Raw genomic sequence first — 18,658 nt, forward strand, 5'->3', positions numbered from 1 at the left:
GTTCGTTCCATATTCATTTCGGTTTATAAGAAATAAATAAACGTCAGATCGGAGAATGTATTCGAAAGCTGAAGACTTCAAGCTACAAAATGCCTCTTGAACCATTTCAATAATGTTATTCTTGTCAAAGTTACGGCAAACTTTGCCGATATTTCATGTAGAGTAAGAAGACGTCTGCCCCGCTGTTGAGCAATACTACTTAAAAAATGAAATATCGGGTCCGATAAATATAACGTTTTTGCCGGTCTCGCAGCGATTATTAGACCCGTTATTTTTACTAGTTCCTAAATCCACCACCAGAGCCATTGGTGGTCACCACTAGAGCCAGTGCGGTCTACAATGAAAATTTCCGACGTTGAGACATTGACCACTCGCAGTCGAATCACAGATGAAAAGTCAATTATGATTGGTCAATTATTGGTTTTAAATTCTCATTGTAGACCCTGCTTTACTTGACTGGATGAAGGCCGGTATTTATAGTCAGGGGCTCAATTTTTGAATCATTCACGACAAACGCCGTAATACAGATAAAAAACGGGCATTTTCTCACTTTTTAAGTAGTTTATCGGTGTGTCAGACGTCGTTTTACCCTACTTTGACAAATTTCAACAGGCTGTAACTTCGACAAAAATAACACCATCGAGATATTTCGAAAAGCATTTTGCAGCTTGAAGTTTCTACTTCTCAGTCATATATTAATTCCGTAACTTTGCCGTTGTTCTCTCCGAGATATAACAAGTTAGGCAAAAAGTAGCAATATTTCGATTTTCAAGCCCATGTTGCAATTGAATTTTCACATTTCAAACATTTGTTTTAAGTATAACATATGCACTTTAAAGAGGGAAACTTTCTACTGATTTCTTCAACAAACCGTCGTATATCGATTTCTTTTTCACTTTCATTAATTACGGATCGTTCGTTAGTATTCGGGTAAGAAGGAAAAAAGAAATCAAGAAGCTAATCGAACATTTGAGGAAAGCGGAATGTGGAACATCTCTATTTATCGGTCGATCATCGGCCATCTCTAATGATTCACGTACCTCATGACGCGTGTTTGCCCTCTCTAGCGCGCACCGTCGCGTCTACTCTCTCTCACACAACTCTGGCAATATAGTAAAGAAGTGGCATCCTGTTTCGGGGTATTATACTTAGATGGCAAGATAAAACGGCAATATTTTGTTCGCACTGGCGCGCGGGGTGCGTGTCGAGATGTAATTAGTGTAAATAATTACTAAAAAGCCCGGAAAATAAAATGACAATGACATGGAAGCGGGTAAAGGAACAATTAGGAGTAGGTGAGTGATTAATTTGTGTGTTAGATTATTAACCTACCACACTTCGAAATTCCAACATCCTGGGAGGTGCCCGCCGAGTTCAGATAAAATTTTCGTTTCATTGTCTGACGATTCGGGCGGGTTCGCGCGTATCTTTCGTGACTTACACGCACCGAATTTGCGACGTTTCGTGCATGACATTTCGCACATCGGATAATTTACGAAACTATGTTGCACTCGGGTGAATACAAATGGCGAATTGTTTTGTTTAAAGTCTATATCACAACAGTGATGGGTTTTTTTCTTATGCTTATTGAAGGAAATCTTGCATCATCGCACGCATGTAACGTCGAGGAGGGCAACGTTAATTGTATTATACGTTGGAATTAATGCTGACAGTATAAATACTTCAAAGATAATGCACGTTGATTGTTTTAATAGAAGGTTCCTATTTGTTTATGTGAGAAGATTATAGAAGAAGATCCCTGTCTTCTATTACATGCTATATTGCGTGTATTAATTTTTATTTTCTATAAATGAACCACACAGTATTTATTGTTGTGTATATATAGTAGTAGTAGTCTCTTTTTCTAAGAAACTTTTATAAGTTTCTACAAGTAAAATTTCAACATTGTGTACCGTTTTCAAGTTTGTTAGTAAACATACAAAATTATGAAAATTTGTTAGTAGAATATTAAAAAAAAGTATTGCAGTTTCTAAAACACTGTTACACTTAAAAATCACCAGGAAAATAATATACTTCAAGATCAAATATATTTAATATCTTTTCTTATGTTTCATATATACTTCAGCCATCTACAATTTTGCATATCCAACCCCACATGCAATATGCTTAACGGTCGGAGAAATTGTACAAGTAACTGAAGAGTGTGCAGATTGGTACTATGGCCGCAGCAAGTTCAGGGGTGTATCTGGAATCTTCCCAAAATCCTATATACATATCTTGCCAAAATCAACCAATACGGATAACTTAGTACATGAGATCACCAGTGTTTTGAGAGAATGGGGACATCATTGGAAGCACTTATACGTAGTATGTATACAAAAGTTGCATTCAACAGAACAAAGCACTCAATCAGCAATTAGTACATCTAATTTATATATATATATATTTAGATTTTGGCTGGATATAAAAATATATGCTAGTCAAGTCTTGAAATTATTAATCACTTTGTTCCACCGGATGTAATTGATGCTTAGATAAATGTAGTTATAGTTTATACATGTGCAGTTTATATTCATCTTGAGAAGTAGATGTAGATAATTTTATGATCATTCCCTGTATAATCAGATACACTCGGAGCACTTCAGGACAATCCAGCAGCAGATTCTGGACGCGATAGGATACAGGAGCAAGATTTTAAGTGGTACACTGACAGTGGACGAACTGAAGGATATGAAGAGGCTGGCGACGGCGAGAATAGACACGGGAAATCAACTGTTGGGCTTGGACATGGTCGTGCGGGACGACCACGGGAACGTATTGAATCCCGAAGAGACGAGCACCATTCAGTTGTACTACCATCATGAGACCGCCGCGGAGAGAATAAGGAAAGCGTCCAATGACACCAAGAAGAAGCCCCACAAGCCACAAGTACCTGTGTATTCGCATATCTTTTTCGTCAGCGTGAGAAACTTCGTGTGTAAAATGGCGGAGGATGTGGAGTTACTGTTGACACTATACGACGGCCGTGAGATGAAAGCCATCACGGAGAATTACGTCGTCTCATGGAGCAAGGAGGGCCTCGCGAGGGACATTGACCAGTTGCACAACCTTCGAGTATTATTCACGGATCTTGGTTCCAGAGACTTGACCAGGGATAAGGTTTACTTAGCCTGTTATGTGATCAGGGTGGGCGGTATGGAAGCCAAAGAGATAGATCATCGTCGTTCAAGCGTAGCGCACACCAATCAGAGGCCTAAGAGCGCGGAGAACATGAGGAGGCCGTTCGGGGTCGCCGCGATGGACATCACTCTGTTTATCACCGGCAAGCTGGAGGGAGACGTCGAACAACATCATTTTATACCTTTTATACAGTAGGTACTTACGTACTTCTTCATTGCGGTAGAAACTCGGCAGGATATTCACGGATGAAGCGTTGGGAAAAAGGAGCGGAGTATAGCCGGTGCGCGAAATGAAAATCAAACGATAGAATTGTTTCGTCGGTCTTCTCGCCTTCGTTTCAGATGTTGTGAGAAAGATAGCCTCGACGGTACGCTGCGCAGGATTCTCTCGCAGAAAGAAGCGAGCGTCCAGAAGAATGTCAACGGCAATATCGCCGGTGTCACGGGCGGCCAGGGGTTGTGGACCAGCCTGAAATTGTTGAGGGGCGATCCGAAACAGGTGAGTTTCGAGGCGAAGTTATGGCTGATGATCGGGCTGTGGCGAGGGGTCATCCATCCGCTGACTTTCGGTGTAGGTACGCGACGAAAATCCCCATTTGGTGCTGGGTAATGTCGCTATTGCGCGCAAAATGGGCTTCCCGGAAGTGATTTTACCAGGCGACGTGCGCAACGATCTGTATCTGACTCTGATAAGTGGCGAATTCAGCAAGGGCTCTAAGTCGACGGATAAGAACGTGGAAGTGACGGTGGGAATTGTTTAAAGATATATATATATATATACTTTTTCTGCTTCCCTGTTTGATATATTATATTTGTATATAATATCGATGTAAGTATAAGTAGTCACAATGATGTTCCTCCAATTTCCAGGTTAAAGTATGCAACGAACACGGAGTAGCAATACCCGGAGTCATGACACTGGGCGGAGGTGCGCCCTCGATCGACGAGTATCGCAGCGTTATTTATTATCACGAGGACAAGCCCAGGTGGTGTGAAACCTTCAAGATCGCCATACCTATAGAGGAGTTTAAACAGGCCCACTTGAAATTCGCGTTCAAGCATCGTAGTTCCAACGAAGCGAAGGACAAGTCGGAGAAGCCGTTTGCTTTAAGTTACGTTAGACTGATGCAACGCAACGGGACGACTTTGCAAGATATACAGCACGAATTGTTGGTTTATAAGCTGGAGCAGAAGAAGTATGACGAGAGCGACATATCGTATTTGAAACTGCCATCGACACGCGGGGAATTGGTATGCTTGTTCATTTATCGAACACGCGAGATATCCTTATATTCGCGATTGTCTACGTTACGCGCGTTTTATTTTTTAATCTTCTTCGATTTGGATGTATTTTAGGCTGAATTGAACATGGAAAAGAAGCCGAGCTTAGGATCGTTAACGTTAAGCAGTAAGGATAATTTCTTGATAGCAACCAATATTTGCTCAACTAAATTAACGCAAAATGTAGATTTATTAGGTTTGCTTAATTGGGCGTCGCACAATACCGATTTAAAGGAGTCATTAGCTGCTTTAATGAAAGTAGACGGGGAAGAAATAGTGAAGTTTTTGCAGGTAAGATAAGTTCATTAGAATCGAACGAGATTTTATATAATACGATGTTTATGTAAAGAAAAAAAGGAAAAAAGCATAATTTCATCGAGCGATATTAATTTCCAGGATGTTTTGGACGCTTTATTTAATATTTTAATGAGCAATTCAGACAGCGATGTGTACGACGACATGGTCTTTGAGTGCCTTTTATATATCATCGGTCTTGTATCCGATCGAAAGTATCAGCACTTCCAACCAGTATTAGATTTATACATTTCTGAAAGTTTCTCCGCGACTCTCGCTTATAAGAAGTTAATTGCGGTATTGCGCAAACGTATAGACATCGTCAGCAACAACGACGGGCAGGAACGTGATTTGCTGCTTAAGACTATGAAAAGCCTACAATACTGTATGAGATTTATCGTCGAATCTCGCCTTTTGTATACCGAGTATGTTTTATTCGTCACTGCATAATCGTGCTTTGCTAAATGAGGCATTTTGTGCACGATTACAAATGATTGACAAACACGTTGTATATAAAAGGAACTTGTACAATGCAATTAATACGATTCGCTTGCGATTTGATTGCAGGTTAAATCAGGATGAAGAAGAATTCTCACAAACGTTAACTGAACTATTGCAATCTATTGTTAATCTAATGAGTTATGAAACCGACGGTACACTGTTGGTCCAAGGAGCTTGTCTGAAATATTTACCGACAACGATACCACACTTGTTAAGGGTTTACAGTGGCAAGCAACTGAGCACAATTCTGACGGATTTACTGGTGACTTTACCAGCAGGTAGACTGACCAAGCAGAAAATGATGACCGTAAATGATATCGTTCACAGTCCGCTTTTCTTGGACGTAGAATGTCGAAATATTTTATTGCCGAGGATTACTATACTTGTGAGAGACTTATTGGAAGCTAAGGAAGAGGTAAGATGTCATGAAATATACTGTTTCTTAATATTATAGGATTTCCTAACCTACAGTTTAATCAAACCGGAATGTGTACAATGTCGTTCTTTATTTATATTTCCAAAAGAATATTAGTTACAATATACGCACTTAAATATCTTCACGATACATTTAACTGTACACACATTCGCATATAAATCAACTAAATGAATTCATCTAAACTCGCAAATCATAATATAATTACTGTGACGACGGGAAGGGCTTTGTTTAATCGAAAACTCATTATGCCATAGGGAATCAATCAACAAAATACGTAGTTTCCGACGATTTGAATTAATGAGAAATATCAGAATATACTTAACGTAAAATATTTACCCTGGAAAACAATTTTATGCATGTTGACATCTATGTAAACAGATTGAAGTGAAGATAAGTAAAATTAGATGCGTATTTGTTACGTGTATTTAAAAATAATATTCTTTTATTTAATTATGATTCTTCTAATCGACAATAATACGGCGTAATATTACATTTGTAATATTCACGACCTTTTTCGCTCAAATAATTGGAACCAATATGCTTTTCTATTTAGTGAGCGTGACTTAATTAAAAAATATTGATTGATCGCTTATTGCATAATGGGCTCTAATTATGCACTATATAATATCTTTCACAGCATGTAAATTTAATATTTTAACTGTGCTAGAATATTTAATGAATTAATTACAGAAACATGGTTATATAAATAATTTGCTAATTAGATATAATTTAAAAGTTTAACAAATCATAATCATAATGACTGATATCGAAGTGTATATATAAGATGTATATATATGTCTTCTCAATTAGAGTATTTTCATTGAAATCTCGTTCATTTCAAATTCACAAAAAATACAGAAACATGATTGTACAAAAGATTTTTACGCTCCGAACTCTGGCAGGACCATACATCGTCTTTTACATGCATTGAATAGCGTTAAATGTGATGTGTTTTAAATGTTATTATTCGTGCTTTCCGTGCAGCCTGCGTCCCTCTCGCCACGCATCTTTCTATGAATCTTGTGAAATTCTCTTCTTATACGGAGGATGTCTTTTTACTTCTGTTTGAAGTTTCGTACGAATTGTCTCTTGGTGTAACACTTTTTTATTCAATTTTGAACCTAGTCTCTCTCTCTCTCTCTCTCTCTCTCTCTCTCTCTCTCTCTCTCTCTCTCTCTCTGGTTTTAATATAACTTTGTAGTTTTTATATATTAAAAAAATACAATATCGTGCTATGTACAAATATTTGAAAAAAGGGAAAATTCACAATAATCTTGGAAGTTTGATAAGTTGGACAGTTTGCACTATCAGAAAATACATCATATTGAAAGACATCCTTTATACTTAATCTCGGTAGAGCATGTTAGAAAAAAAAATGTATATCTATTGAGAACATAGAATTTCGACTGTGGCATGTGTTTGTCTAAGGATATGATTACCGCATAATGTTCACCCTGCATTTCACAACAGGCTTTTGGATGTTAAATCATCTAATTGGATAGCATTTCGTTGAATTCTTTATCTTTCTATTGCGACAGGAACCTCTCCTGGAATACTTCGCACATAATTTAGTGAATTTATGTCGAGGGGAAATTATAATTGTGACTTTTTGTAAATGTAATTTCGTACATACTACATAGAAACTTACGATACTATGGAAACACTGTATTGTTTAGTGACACTGCATCTTTCTTATTGTGCATGCACTCACGTGCGTTGGTGTTGGGATACTCCGAGAAAAAAATGTAGTTGTACACGTCTTAGGAAGCGGCATTTGTTCTCTAATTAACAACGGTTTATTTCATCTTTTTTTTGTGTACGGTTTGGTTTTGGTTATTGGCGTTTAAAGGGGCTATCAAGTACGCCTGGAAAGAGCGTGGCGAAGGTAGCCAGGCTGCTCGGCGAAAATCGGCACCAGCTCAAGCAACACCGCGACTACTCCGGTAGAGAAGAGGTAATTTTTGTCCTAAATAATGCAGGGAAATTTCAAGATCTCCTACACAGAGATGATAGGGCCTACAATTGCCATCACGGCACATATTGTGAGACACTGTTTTAACACCAGAACTACAAATAATGTCTTTTGCACCTGCCTGTTGTGTTGCATTACACTTTTCTAGGATCGTTGATTCGTGTTCAGATCGATCGGCGTGAGTTAATTTTCGTGTGTGAGTGTATTAGATCGTAGAGTAATACATTTCACGCACATCTAATTTGATACATGATTGTTACGGACTCGCGTATTCTTATCATAACTCTCTCTCTCTCTCTCTCTCTCTCTCTCTCTCTCTCTCTCTCTCTNACTCGATACTCGGATAAATCTAATTTTTAAGTCTGCCTTTGTGTCCCTGTAGGTGGAATTATGCGTCAAGATATTATCTGACATTCTGGAGCTGACCTTCAGAAAGAACATAGGTAGCACGGTTTCGGATGTCAAGGAGATTATGATGACAGCGTTGCGTACCATCATACAGACCGTTATATCGATTGATAGGGAAAATCCTCTGGTGGGGAACTTAGTCTCGGTTATGCTGGCCATATTCAGGTATTCAGGAGATCCTAAAATATGAACAAAGGTCGCAAAATATTGTGATAGAACGATCAGCATCTTTCATATATATATATATATATATAATTTTTTTTCTTTAATTTTTCAGACAAATGACGCCGCAACATCATTACGAAGTGTACATCAATCACTTTAAGACGAGGATCGATTTGCTCGATTTTCTAATGGAGATACTGTTGGTTTTCAAAGATTTAGTTTCCAGAAGTGTGTTTCCCGGGGACTGGTGCGAAATGATTATGCTCCAAAATAGTGTCATCCTGAAATCCTTACGGTATTTCTCGGGCACTATTAGAGATTACTTTTTCACCGAGTTCGAGCATCAAGCCTGGTCGAACTTTTTCCACTGCTCTATCGCGTTCCTGACTCAACCCGCCCTGCAGCTGGATACATTCACACCAGCGAAACGGAACCGCATTATTGCGCGTTATAACGATATGCGCAGGTGCGTTTCTCGTGTAACGTTATAATTAAACGAGATATCCGAAAATATCATTGCGATTAAGAACTATGAAATATAATTAAAAAAAAAACCATTTTATCATTTATCAAGGAAAACTATTCATAGCTGACATCTTGTGTATATTTTATTAAATTATTTTGTGTGTGTGTGTGTGTGTGTGTGTGTGCGCGCGCGCGCGCGTATAAAAGGAATAAAAAGCGTGAAAAAAAATAACATCTTTGGCACATTACAGGGAAACTGCATTCGAGATCCGGTCGATGTGGTTCAACTTGGGCCAACATAAGATACACTTTGTACCTGCTTTAGTCGGCGCAATTCTCGAAATGGCCTTGATACCTGAGACTGAACTGAGAAAAGCTACCATTCCCATTTTTTTCGACATGATGCAATGCGAGTACTACAGTTCGCGCATAGTGGAAGGATACGGGGACACGAAGCGTGATCCAGCTCATATCAAAGCTAACTTCATGGAATATGAAAACGAAATGATCGCAAAATTAGATATCCTGGTATCGTCTTTTTATCGTTCTTCGATGCTAAAATGCGTAACTTTGCCAGCAACGCAAAGCGACGCGACTTCGAAGTATCTTGTATAATCAGCTTGTCTACATGTCTTGATAGCATTTTTCGTCTTATTATTTTCTCGCGTTATATATATATAGAGTTTAATATTTCCGCTTTATCGCTCGTCAAATCGATCTTTTTTTCAAATATCACTCCTGTTCCAGGTGGAAGGAGGCAGAGGGGATGAACAGTTTCGCACGCTTTGGTCTCACGTCATGGGTTCGTTGTGCGAGAAGCATTCCACAATGCGAGAACAAGGTTTACGCTTTGTGGACACCATCGCTAAACTGATGGAACGCTTGCTGCAATATCGCGATATTATTCACGCCGAGTCGCAAGAGCATCGCATGCTTTGTACCGTAAATTTGTTAGAGTTCTATTCCGAGATTAATAGGAAAGAAATGTACATTAGGTGAGCGCAAAATCTCCTTTCGTTCCTCTCTTTCCATTACACTTTGATTAAACTTAAACGCCAATCGTATAGATTTCCTTAAACCTACAATTTAATGTAATAGTTGTTTGTGTGAAAATATACATTAAAAGATGCAATCTTATTTATTTACAGATACGTGAACAAGCTGTGCGAGCTGCATCTGGAATGCGATAATTACACGGAAGCAGCTTATTCTTTGAAGCTCCACAGCCAATTGTTAGCGTGGAGCGACCAGCCGTTGCCGCCTTTGTTGATATCACACAGGTAATCATCGTCGTGCAGAAACCGATGGCTCATCTATGAAACCTTGCTGAGTCAACAGAGTTAACAACACAAAAAGGAAATATTAAACGATTATACGGTTAATTTGTTCCAGGTATCCGTCATGCCAAACACACCGTGACTTGAAGGAGGCACTGTACAAAAATATCATCGAATACTTCGACAAAGGGAGAATGTGGGAATGCGCTCTAGCCGTGTGTAAGGAATTGGTGACGCAGTACGAGGAGGAGACGTTCGATTACTTGCAATTGTCGGTGCTGTTGACTCGCATGGCCAAATTCTACGACGCCATAGTGAAGCAGTTGAGGCCCGAGCCCGAGTATTTCCGAGTCGCGTACTACGGCAAGGGACATCCCGCGTTTCTTCAAAACAAGGTAACTCCGACGTTTCTCTCCGACGTCATATCAGACGAGTTTTCCTTCGCCTGATTTCCACTCGCGACTTATCTCTTTCTTCACGGTGATGCATCTGCGACAGGTGTTTGTTTACCGGGGGAAGGAATACGAACGACTGAGTGATTTTTGCTCAAGAACGCTGAATCAGTTGCCGAATGCAGAGCAGATGAGCAAATTGTCACCGCCCACTGCGGAAATGTTGGAGTCTAATCATCAGTACGTGCAGATCAACAAAGTGGAGCCGTTGATGGACGAGAAGAAGCAGCGGCTTAGCGGCAAGCCGGTCACCGCGGAAGCTGTTCTAAGGTGTGCATTCAATATATCGTTGTATCAAGAAATCAACGTACGCGGGACTCGATTGAGAATTGCACTGCCTATGAGTCGAAATAATGAATAAATTACAAATTGATCTGCATTGCATCGAAAAATGACATCTAGAAGTTCGACAGTAATTCAAAGCCTGAATCAAACGGAGATTGTGAGGTGAAGGGAGTTTGATAAGAATTCGATGGAACTTGTACTGCTTATATATTGAAATATCATCTAACTTACTGTTCGTGCAATTAGAAAAAGATTGGCTAATCGAGAACTGAGATATTTGTAACTAGACACTTTTTACATGGTGTTCCTTGAGAGATTAGCGTGTTGCTTTTAATTTCTATTTTTAACGGCTTGTATTTTCGGAACTTTCCTTTATCGATAAAAGTACATGTATATTTCAACTTCCTTTCAAATTAACATTTATTATTTAGATAGTGAATTAAATGTAGGAACGTAATTTAGCTTGATCAATATGAAATTTATGAATGGTCTCCTCGATGCGCCACTAAGAATACGGCACTGATAGGCGATGCATTAATGAAATCGCTTTGTGTTTATCGTTCTTCATGTGTCGATTCGTACTCTAGGTACCATCGTGTGAACGACGTGCAGCGCTTCAGATTCTCGAGGCCCGCGCCGCGGAAAGAGATCGTCTCGACGTTGTCGGCCGCCGGCGACAAGGAGAAAGATGCGAACGTCGGTGCCAGCAGTAGCAACGAGTTTGCATCGTTGTGGTTAGAAAGGACGGTGCTCGTGACGAGCTACCCGTTGCCGGGGATTCTTCGGTGGTTTCCCGTCACATCCAGCGATACGTACCTGGTCAGCCCGTTGAGGAATGCGATCGAAACGATGGAAGCTACAAATACTGCGTTGAGAGATCTCATTATTGCTCACAAGTTTGTATAACACATTCTCTTATGACTTGTAACTTCTGCAGTTGTTAGAATGACTGGTGTACCACGTTAGGCTTACTCGTTTACTTACGTATTTGTAATGCTATTAATTTTTAAGTGTGTGTGTGTGTGTGTTGTTTTTACTTGCGCAGGAGCGACCCCAGTTTTTCACTGAACCCTCTGAGTATGAAGCTGAATGGCATACTGGACCCTGCCGTCATGGGCGGTATCGATAACTACGAGAAAGCGTTCCTCAACACGGAATATAAGAACAGCCGTCTGGAAGAGAGTTCCGACCTTCTCAAATTAGAAGGGCTTATCGCGGAACAAATCCCTCTACTCAGCGTGGGTCTTCAGTTGCACAAAGCACGAGCTCCTTCCGAGCTGGCGCCGTTTCACAATCGTTTAGAGCAGTGTTTCACGTCGATGCGCGCTCACGTGGAAACCAAGTACGGAAAGAGGGTAAGTTTCCGTTAAATCCGTACATTTATATAATTTGTAAACATTCATTTATATATATATATATATATATAATATAATATAATATATATAATAATATATAAATATAATGTGTAATAAATAATAATATACATGAATATATTATATATTCATATAACATTCATATATATTTGTAAATTTGTGTGTGTATGTATGTGTGTGTGTGTGTGTGTGTATATGTGATTCATTGTATCTTCTGTAATAGACGTGCGACTTGCAAATCGAAAGCCTAACGCAAACTGTAACGATGCGAAGACCACCGACCTCAAGAGGAGACAATCACTGTCTGTCCGAGTCAAATATGATTAACACAGAGTAAGTGTCTCTATGTCTCACGGAGCATGCTCATATTTTTCTTGGAAATGAATTTGTATGTCTATGTACTAACACGAAAGTAACTAAGAAACTGATGCATAGCATGTCAGTGTCACATCATCATTATGATCGTCGTTACGTCGTAAGACGATATTGCAAAAGAAAAACGTGTTAAGACTGCTGGTTCATCGCTGCGACTGTTCTTGTTCGGTGACATCAGAAATGGAAAACGCGTGCCAAGAATTCTTGCGTTCTACTTGCGTTCAAATAAAAAGATTTACTCGCAAAATAACGATTTATCGACTCGGCACACTTGTTAAACTCCGAACACTTAATTAATAAATAGTCGTAAAATTAACAAGCAAAAAACGATCGACAAGTGTCGTTTTTGTGCATTTCTTTTTATTGGAACGTACGAGGCAAAAATTCTTGGCTGGCGTTTTCTCGCTTCTGACGTCACTGAACAAGGACAGAGACAGTTGTAGCGAGGGAAGACGAAAAGCCCCAACGAATCGTTTCGTATAAAACGCGACGTCAAATCCAATTTCGTTCATTCGTGGGTAAATGATGAATATCCTAATATAACATATCTTTAAGTACCGTTATCGATCCGTATCGATCCGAAATAAGCGGAGGACAGTCTCAGCGTAAACTCATACGTGTGGGCTCGACAGAATGTCCAGTCCACGGTTACATCCGAGACACTCTGCGTACAAATCGTAGAATAATTAATACGGCCACCTTGTAATTTATCCCGTTCAGCTGTCAAACTCACTCCAGGGTATCCTCACTCACAAGATCCCAAGTCGCAACGTTCAAGTCGCTTGCATCGTTCAATTTTAACAACAGCACACCCCCGAGTGGTGCTCAGAGCGTCAATTTATCAAGGTAACGTGTCATACATAGTGTTTAACGTTCAGTTTCAACGCTAAAAACCACTAATACCGAGCTAACTCTATCCGATCATTATTTATTTATTTACGTAGGTAAGTCAACCGTAACAACACGATTAAGCCGAGCCAATGAAAATCCCTGTACAACACATGGGCGAAAGCCAATCATGTGTTGGGATCTTGTGTAAACGTTCTCTCGGAGGAAAGAGAGAGGGAGAGAGAACACTTTTATGATTATTAATCTTTACATGCATGCATTTGTCACGGCATATGTTACCGAGGACTTACGATCGAAAAGTTAAACAATTATGAAATGCTAACATAGAACATGGTAGAAAAAGAGTGCAATATGATTTCAGGAATATTGCCGTTGGACCTGATAAACTCTCGTATAATACCTTATTATCTTTTCTTCGCACTTAGCACTTTTACATACATTTTCATTTACGTTTCGTACCTTTTGTTTAAGGCATCGACCCACCACTCTCGTTTCTCGTTTCTTTTTCAAATGTCAAAAATTATTACGAACTATTATATTTCTCTTACACCATGTACGCGCGTGTGCACCACTTTTTTTCACGTTACTTCACACGCGCGTATATCTCGAGATTAGGTGACGCTATAATAATAAAGTAGATTTATAATACATACACACAGGCGCGCACACATACAGTAAATTTCAATACAAGCAGCATCGAGAAAAAATAATGAGAAAAATTGTAAATGCTAAACATAAATCGAGATCAAAAGCGCACAGTGGAAGACAATAAAAAGATTTTTTCGAATGCTGCGTTACATCGTTCCTTCATACGATAGAAATTACACATTGTTTTTATTACGCGTTCGTTTTTCTCACACGTTTCACACACGTATATAAATAACGCATTAATTAATTTTTCTACACGTTCATGAACTACTTTTCTATCATCGATATTTCCGTTCATCTTGCTTTTCACCTCTGCATGGTTACGTTTTGCATTTTTTATACTGTCATCAAATAATGTTCCTGGAATATGTATCTCCTTCAACTGCCAATCTGCTAAACTTCCTAAGTCTACAATAACCACGATAGGTAATTAAAGATACGCACACTTGTTATGGATGCGAATGCGAAAAAAAAAACTCGATAGCGATATCTCCGTTACTTTTAGACATTTCTCTCTTACTTACCACGCTGATTAACGCGGCTTAACAAGCAAGAATGCAAGAACGCACATAACTGACAAATTTTCCGATTAATATTCTTGTAGTATAATTGCAAGTGGATTCGCTCGATCGACGAAATTGTTTCTCTATCCTATAACTTACGAGTTGTATCGTTCTATCGTTCAATAATTCACTCTCGTCTGTCTGCCTCGTTCCGTTAGAAAATCTCCTTTAACCAACCAACCGTCTCATGATTTTCAACACTCTCAATCTGTAGGAACAACTCAGTGCGCTCGCATATCTTGTCTACGGCCTCTTTGCAAAAGGCTTTGGGAAGCTCGAGTCCGGGGACGTACAAGAAGAAGGATTCGAAGCGCAGAAATTCGCGAAAGAGCGACACCGCGACCATAACGAAAACCGAGCAGCCGACCAGCCAGTGGTATACGACGGCCGAAATATCCCACAGTTCGACGGCGTCCATCACATCGTTGCTGTCTAGTCTCCACACAGCACCCGTATTCGAGCTTCGACAAGAGGTAAATGTGTCACATGCAAAGTGTTTCATTTTAATGGACACTTTAACGGTGGAATATCTTGAAAACGTAGCAACTGACGGAGAAATAGTTCAGGAAAAAAGTCGTAGGGTTTGACGGGAGATATGAGTCGGTGACCTTAACTTCGCTGTACAGCCAATAATTCCAGGTCAACTTCGTTTTTTCAGTAAAATCGTATAGATTTTTTTTAACACGGATCGATTCCTTCGTTCATTCCGCGTATAAAAGTACTAAGACAACGTTATCGAAAAGTAGATATTTTACTTTTTATTCTGATATTTTTCAGCACGAGATATGAGATATCTTGAATTATTAGCTGTATAAAGTTAACGGCGCCAACTTGTGTTCTCTTTTAAAACTCGACTTTTGTCTAAATTAACCATTTTTGTCAATTGCTTTCCAAGATATTCCATTGTTTCCATTAAAATCCGAATACCTTGTAATATGAATATGCACGAATATATATTTATATACGAATATACAAATTATACGGGACGTCGAATTTCGCCGCTCGCGCGATTTGAACATCACTACATGCGCACGCTTCCGCACAGCTCACGCCAAAACGTCCGCTGAGGTCGGAGGTGGAAAGAGAACGGAGGGTGAGCAATCGGTGGTCCGGCCAGTCCCAACATTATCTGAGGAACGTGAACAATGGCCTGGACTCGGGCAGCCTGGGCAAGGGAAATCGGGACAGCGTCGGCACGACCGACAGCACGGCGTCCGAGGACGACCCGCCGCCGCCGCTGCCGGTTAAAACACGCGAGGCCGATTACGGTAACCTCTCGGACGAATTGTCCTCCTCCCACCAGAGCGCGACCGGTACCCCCTTGAGCAGTCTGAAATCACTGGGACAATGGACGAAGAGCAAGCTGCCGACGCCCACCGACGACCACCGGGACGGTCATCACTCGAAGCCGCCGACGCCGCCTCCGAAGCCGAAGAGACCGGCTTACAGCGTGACCACGATCGTGCTTTCCTCCAATAACGACGAGAACAGCTCGCTCGCCGAGGACTCGACCGCGTAGATCTCCTCTGTAGAGAAAGAGCCTCGCATCTTGCCGCGAGAGAGAGAGAGAGAGAGAGTTGCGCACAGAATGTAAGCGTCCATCCACCGCGTTTGTCAATCTGCGTAATTCATTCGTTCCGTATCATCGATCTTCAGCAAAGAGTTACCATTCTCTAGAGTTAGCGTATTACTAAGCGTATTTCTTTGTGCCTTTCTCTTTCGGTTTAAGATAAGCGAATAGACGTAGGCTAATACTAACCACCACGACAGGCAGAAACCGTTAACCGTACGTGTAGATAAGAAAAAAGAAGGTATCACTCCACTTGTACCGAATATACGATGTTATATTGGGAGGGGGGGGGGCGAAAAGATGGTCACGGAATTGTCGAAGGACATAGCATTCTATGATTTATACAGTGCGCATGTGACGAGGCATACGACGGCGACGAGAAGCGCAATATTAGACAATATCGTGACATTTTTATATCTGTATCGTCTTACCACGTAACGGGGTTGTTCTTTTTTGTTGTTTGAGAAATTCGGGATCTCATGACACACGGCCGAGCACGGCCCAGTGATGGTTGTTTGCGCGTTTTGTGAGGATAACAAGAGTTACGAGCGGGACGAAGATGCTCGACGAAATTAAATCAGACAGCTCCGTACTCGGGTTTACCGGAGGAAGAAGGAAGGAAATATTAGAAGCCATGAGGAGCAAAACCACGGATGGTTTATAGTGCTATATTAAATATCGATGTTGTCGATATTAATATTGTTTGCGGGAGGATCAGATCGTCCGTTGATTTGCGAATATAATATTGTGAACGTACCGGATAACCGTTGGATGAGTGAACGCGGCGACGAAAGCTTTCCACGAGTAGATTCGGTGGCAGGAAATGCGTGCTCACGACAAAGACGTCTCACGAATTTACAAACATCGATCGTTGCGAGGAACTACTTCGGCGGCCGAATTGATACGGCCCGTCCAGTAAGAAGGAAGGTTCAGAATTGACTCCTACTGGCCGAGGCAATATTTTTCGCAGAGCATGGTTTTAGAGTTTTTTTAGAGTTAAGTAATCGGGAGGGAGTCGGAGGGGGGTTTTAATTATAAAAATGTTACCGGGATTCGAGGATCAGATTTACTCGCGTTATTCGCAATACCACCCGATGGACAATTTCATCCTTCCACAAGCAATATTAATATCGACAAATTTACAGCAGATTTTTGGCGAATGTTTCAAGACTTGTTCTAACCGTGTGTTTTCACATGCCTACTGCATATTAATTACGACTGTAGCATGCCCTGACAACGTCCATTGGTTCTTTCGATCAAAGCTCTTATTGTTCCTTTCGACACTTCGCTTTGGGCATATATATATTCGTGACAAATGGATATTTTTATAAATTTTGATATGAAATACGTATATACTTGTAGCTTTAATTGTAATAGTGAAACTTTGGAAACTTTTTACACTTTGTACTGGCCGTCTTTAAACGATTCGCTATCACACAATAATAATGATATAACAATAATAATAATAATATTAATGATAATGTGAAAGACATACTTTAAATATATATATATATATATATAGTTAAAATGGTTAACTTTTTGCATCTGTTGATTACGATTCTAATTTATTCCACGAATTCGATTTTTATAAAATAATTACCAGTAGTTATATTTTTATCGCGATTTTATTGATAGTTACTGTCTAAATATTATGAAGCCATTGTGATCATAGTGGTAAAAAAAAATTTATATGAGTTAATGTTTACGATACTGGTTAACAAGGAGACTATAGTCTTATATGTTAACTTATTTAAAAAAATTATATACGAGGGAATATTGATTGTTTATAAATATATTCAACGAGAAAGTATGCAGCATGCAATACTGTATATTCCTTCGACATTTGTTTTATAATTAAATCGAAATAAATTATTTAACCTGTAATACCGATTATACGGTCATAGTATGATTAATGATACCATGACAGCGTGTTTTCTAATTAATCGAGCACAAAATCAGAATAGACATTTAAGTGGATTATGAAGAATGTTTTTATAGGATCGATCAGGGTCAGCCGATTCGAACAGACGCGATATTTTCTTAGTTACACGCTCCGAGAGCTTTACAAACTTATAAACATCGGAAGTAAGTTGTTTATAACGTTAATACAAGCTATTTATTGCGTTTTTCATTATTATCACACACTTGAGTCTCGCACTATATATCATATATATATATATATACCAAAGAGATTAGTGCTTTATTTATTAAAAGTTTTACAAAACTATATGTATCGCTGGAGAATTAATATATGTCGTGTACTATATTGATATTTACATCTAATGCACGATGAGACAAAGTTAGAAAAAAAATAGAGGACTCGATAGATCATTAATTACTTATAACGACGACAATTGATGTTATAAAGATCTGTATTCACAATTATTGTTCTCATGTTAAAACTCATGGAACTTGCTTATTTGTTTGCAGAATTCAGAAACCTGCATGTATACGCATATACATACGTGCGTACACGCATATTCTAAATATGTATGTATGTATAAGTTGCATTTCTGAATACAGTTCTTAGTTTTGCCGCCAATTTTATTATGTAATTGAAGAATCACGATTATACACATTATGTAAAAATTAAGGAATCTAATA

General features: G+C 39.4%; 1 protein-coding gene across 5 annotated transcripts; it reads left to right on the forward strand.

Moving 5' to 3' along the window:
* Positions 1–1,088: 1,088 nt before the first annotated feature.
* On the forward strand, positions 1,089–18,652 carry LOC106752347 (dedicator of cytokinesis protein 1). 5 transcript variants are annotated; one of them, XR_001375140.1, is made up of 23 exons: positions 1,089–1,295; positions 2,087–2,328; positions 2,587–3,332; positions 3,486–3,639; positions 3,716–3,886; positions 4,011–4,391; positions 4,497–4,712; positions 4,818–5,140; positions 5,283–5,631; positions 7,502–7,606; positions 8,007–8,197; positions 8,310–8,663; positions 8,914–9,190; positions 9,410–9,657; positions 9,811–9,942; positions 10,055–10,334; positions 10,438–10,661; positions 11,264–11,572; positions 11,722–12,031; positions 12,273–12,382; positions 13,145–13,270; positions 13,635–14,347; positions 14,699–14,785. XR_001375140.1 is itself a non-coding variant. In XM_014633983.1 (23 exons), the coding sequence occupies exons 1-23, from the start codon at positions 1,253–1,255 to the stop codon at positions 16,001–16,003; spliced, it is 6,024 nt and encodes a 2,007-aa protein (XP_014489469.1). In that variant the 5' UTR covers positions 1,089–1,252; the 3' UTR covers positions 16,004–18,652. The 5 variants fall into 5 exon arrangements, 4 of the variants coding, with proteins under 4 accessions (XP_014489469.1, XP_014489470.1, XP_014489471.1 ...); XM_014633983.1 differs by lacking the exon at positions 13,635–14,347 and adding an exon at positions 15,530–18,652 and having other exon boundaries at positions 14,699–14,957; XM_014633984.1 differs by lacking the exon at positions 13,635–14,347 and adding an exon at positions 15,530–16,003 and having other exon boundaries at positions 13,163–13,270; positions 14,699–14,957.
* The last annotated feature ends 6 nt before the right edge of the window (positions 18,653–18,658 follow it).

Source organism: Dinoponera quadriceps, unplaced genomic scaffold, assembly GCF_001313825.1.
Source record: "Dinoponera quadriceps isolate SergipeBrazil2010 unplaced genomic scaffold, ASM131382v1 scaffold248, whole genome shotgun sequence".
NCBI lineage: Eukaryota > Metazoa > Arthropoda > Insecta > Hymenoptera > Formicidae > Dinoponera > Dinoponera quadriceps.

Excerpts from the sequence above, each read along its gene's own strand:
- LOC106752347 (XM_014633983.1), top strand. The coding sequence starts at position 1,253 with ATGACAATGACATGGAAGCGGGTAAAGGAACAATTAGGAGTAG. Across the intron at positions 8,664-8,913 it reads CGTTATAACGATATGCGCAG|GGAAACTGCATTCGAGATCC; the intron begins GTGCGTTTCTCG and ends GGCACATTACAG. Across the intron at positions 12,032-12,272 it reads AAACCAAGTACGGAAAGAGG|ACGTGCGACTTGCAAATCGA; the intron begins GTAAGTTTCCGT and ends CTTCTGTAATAG.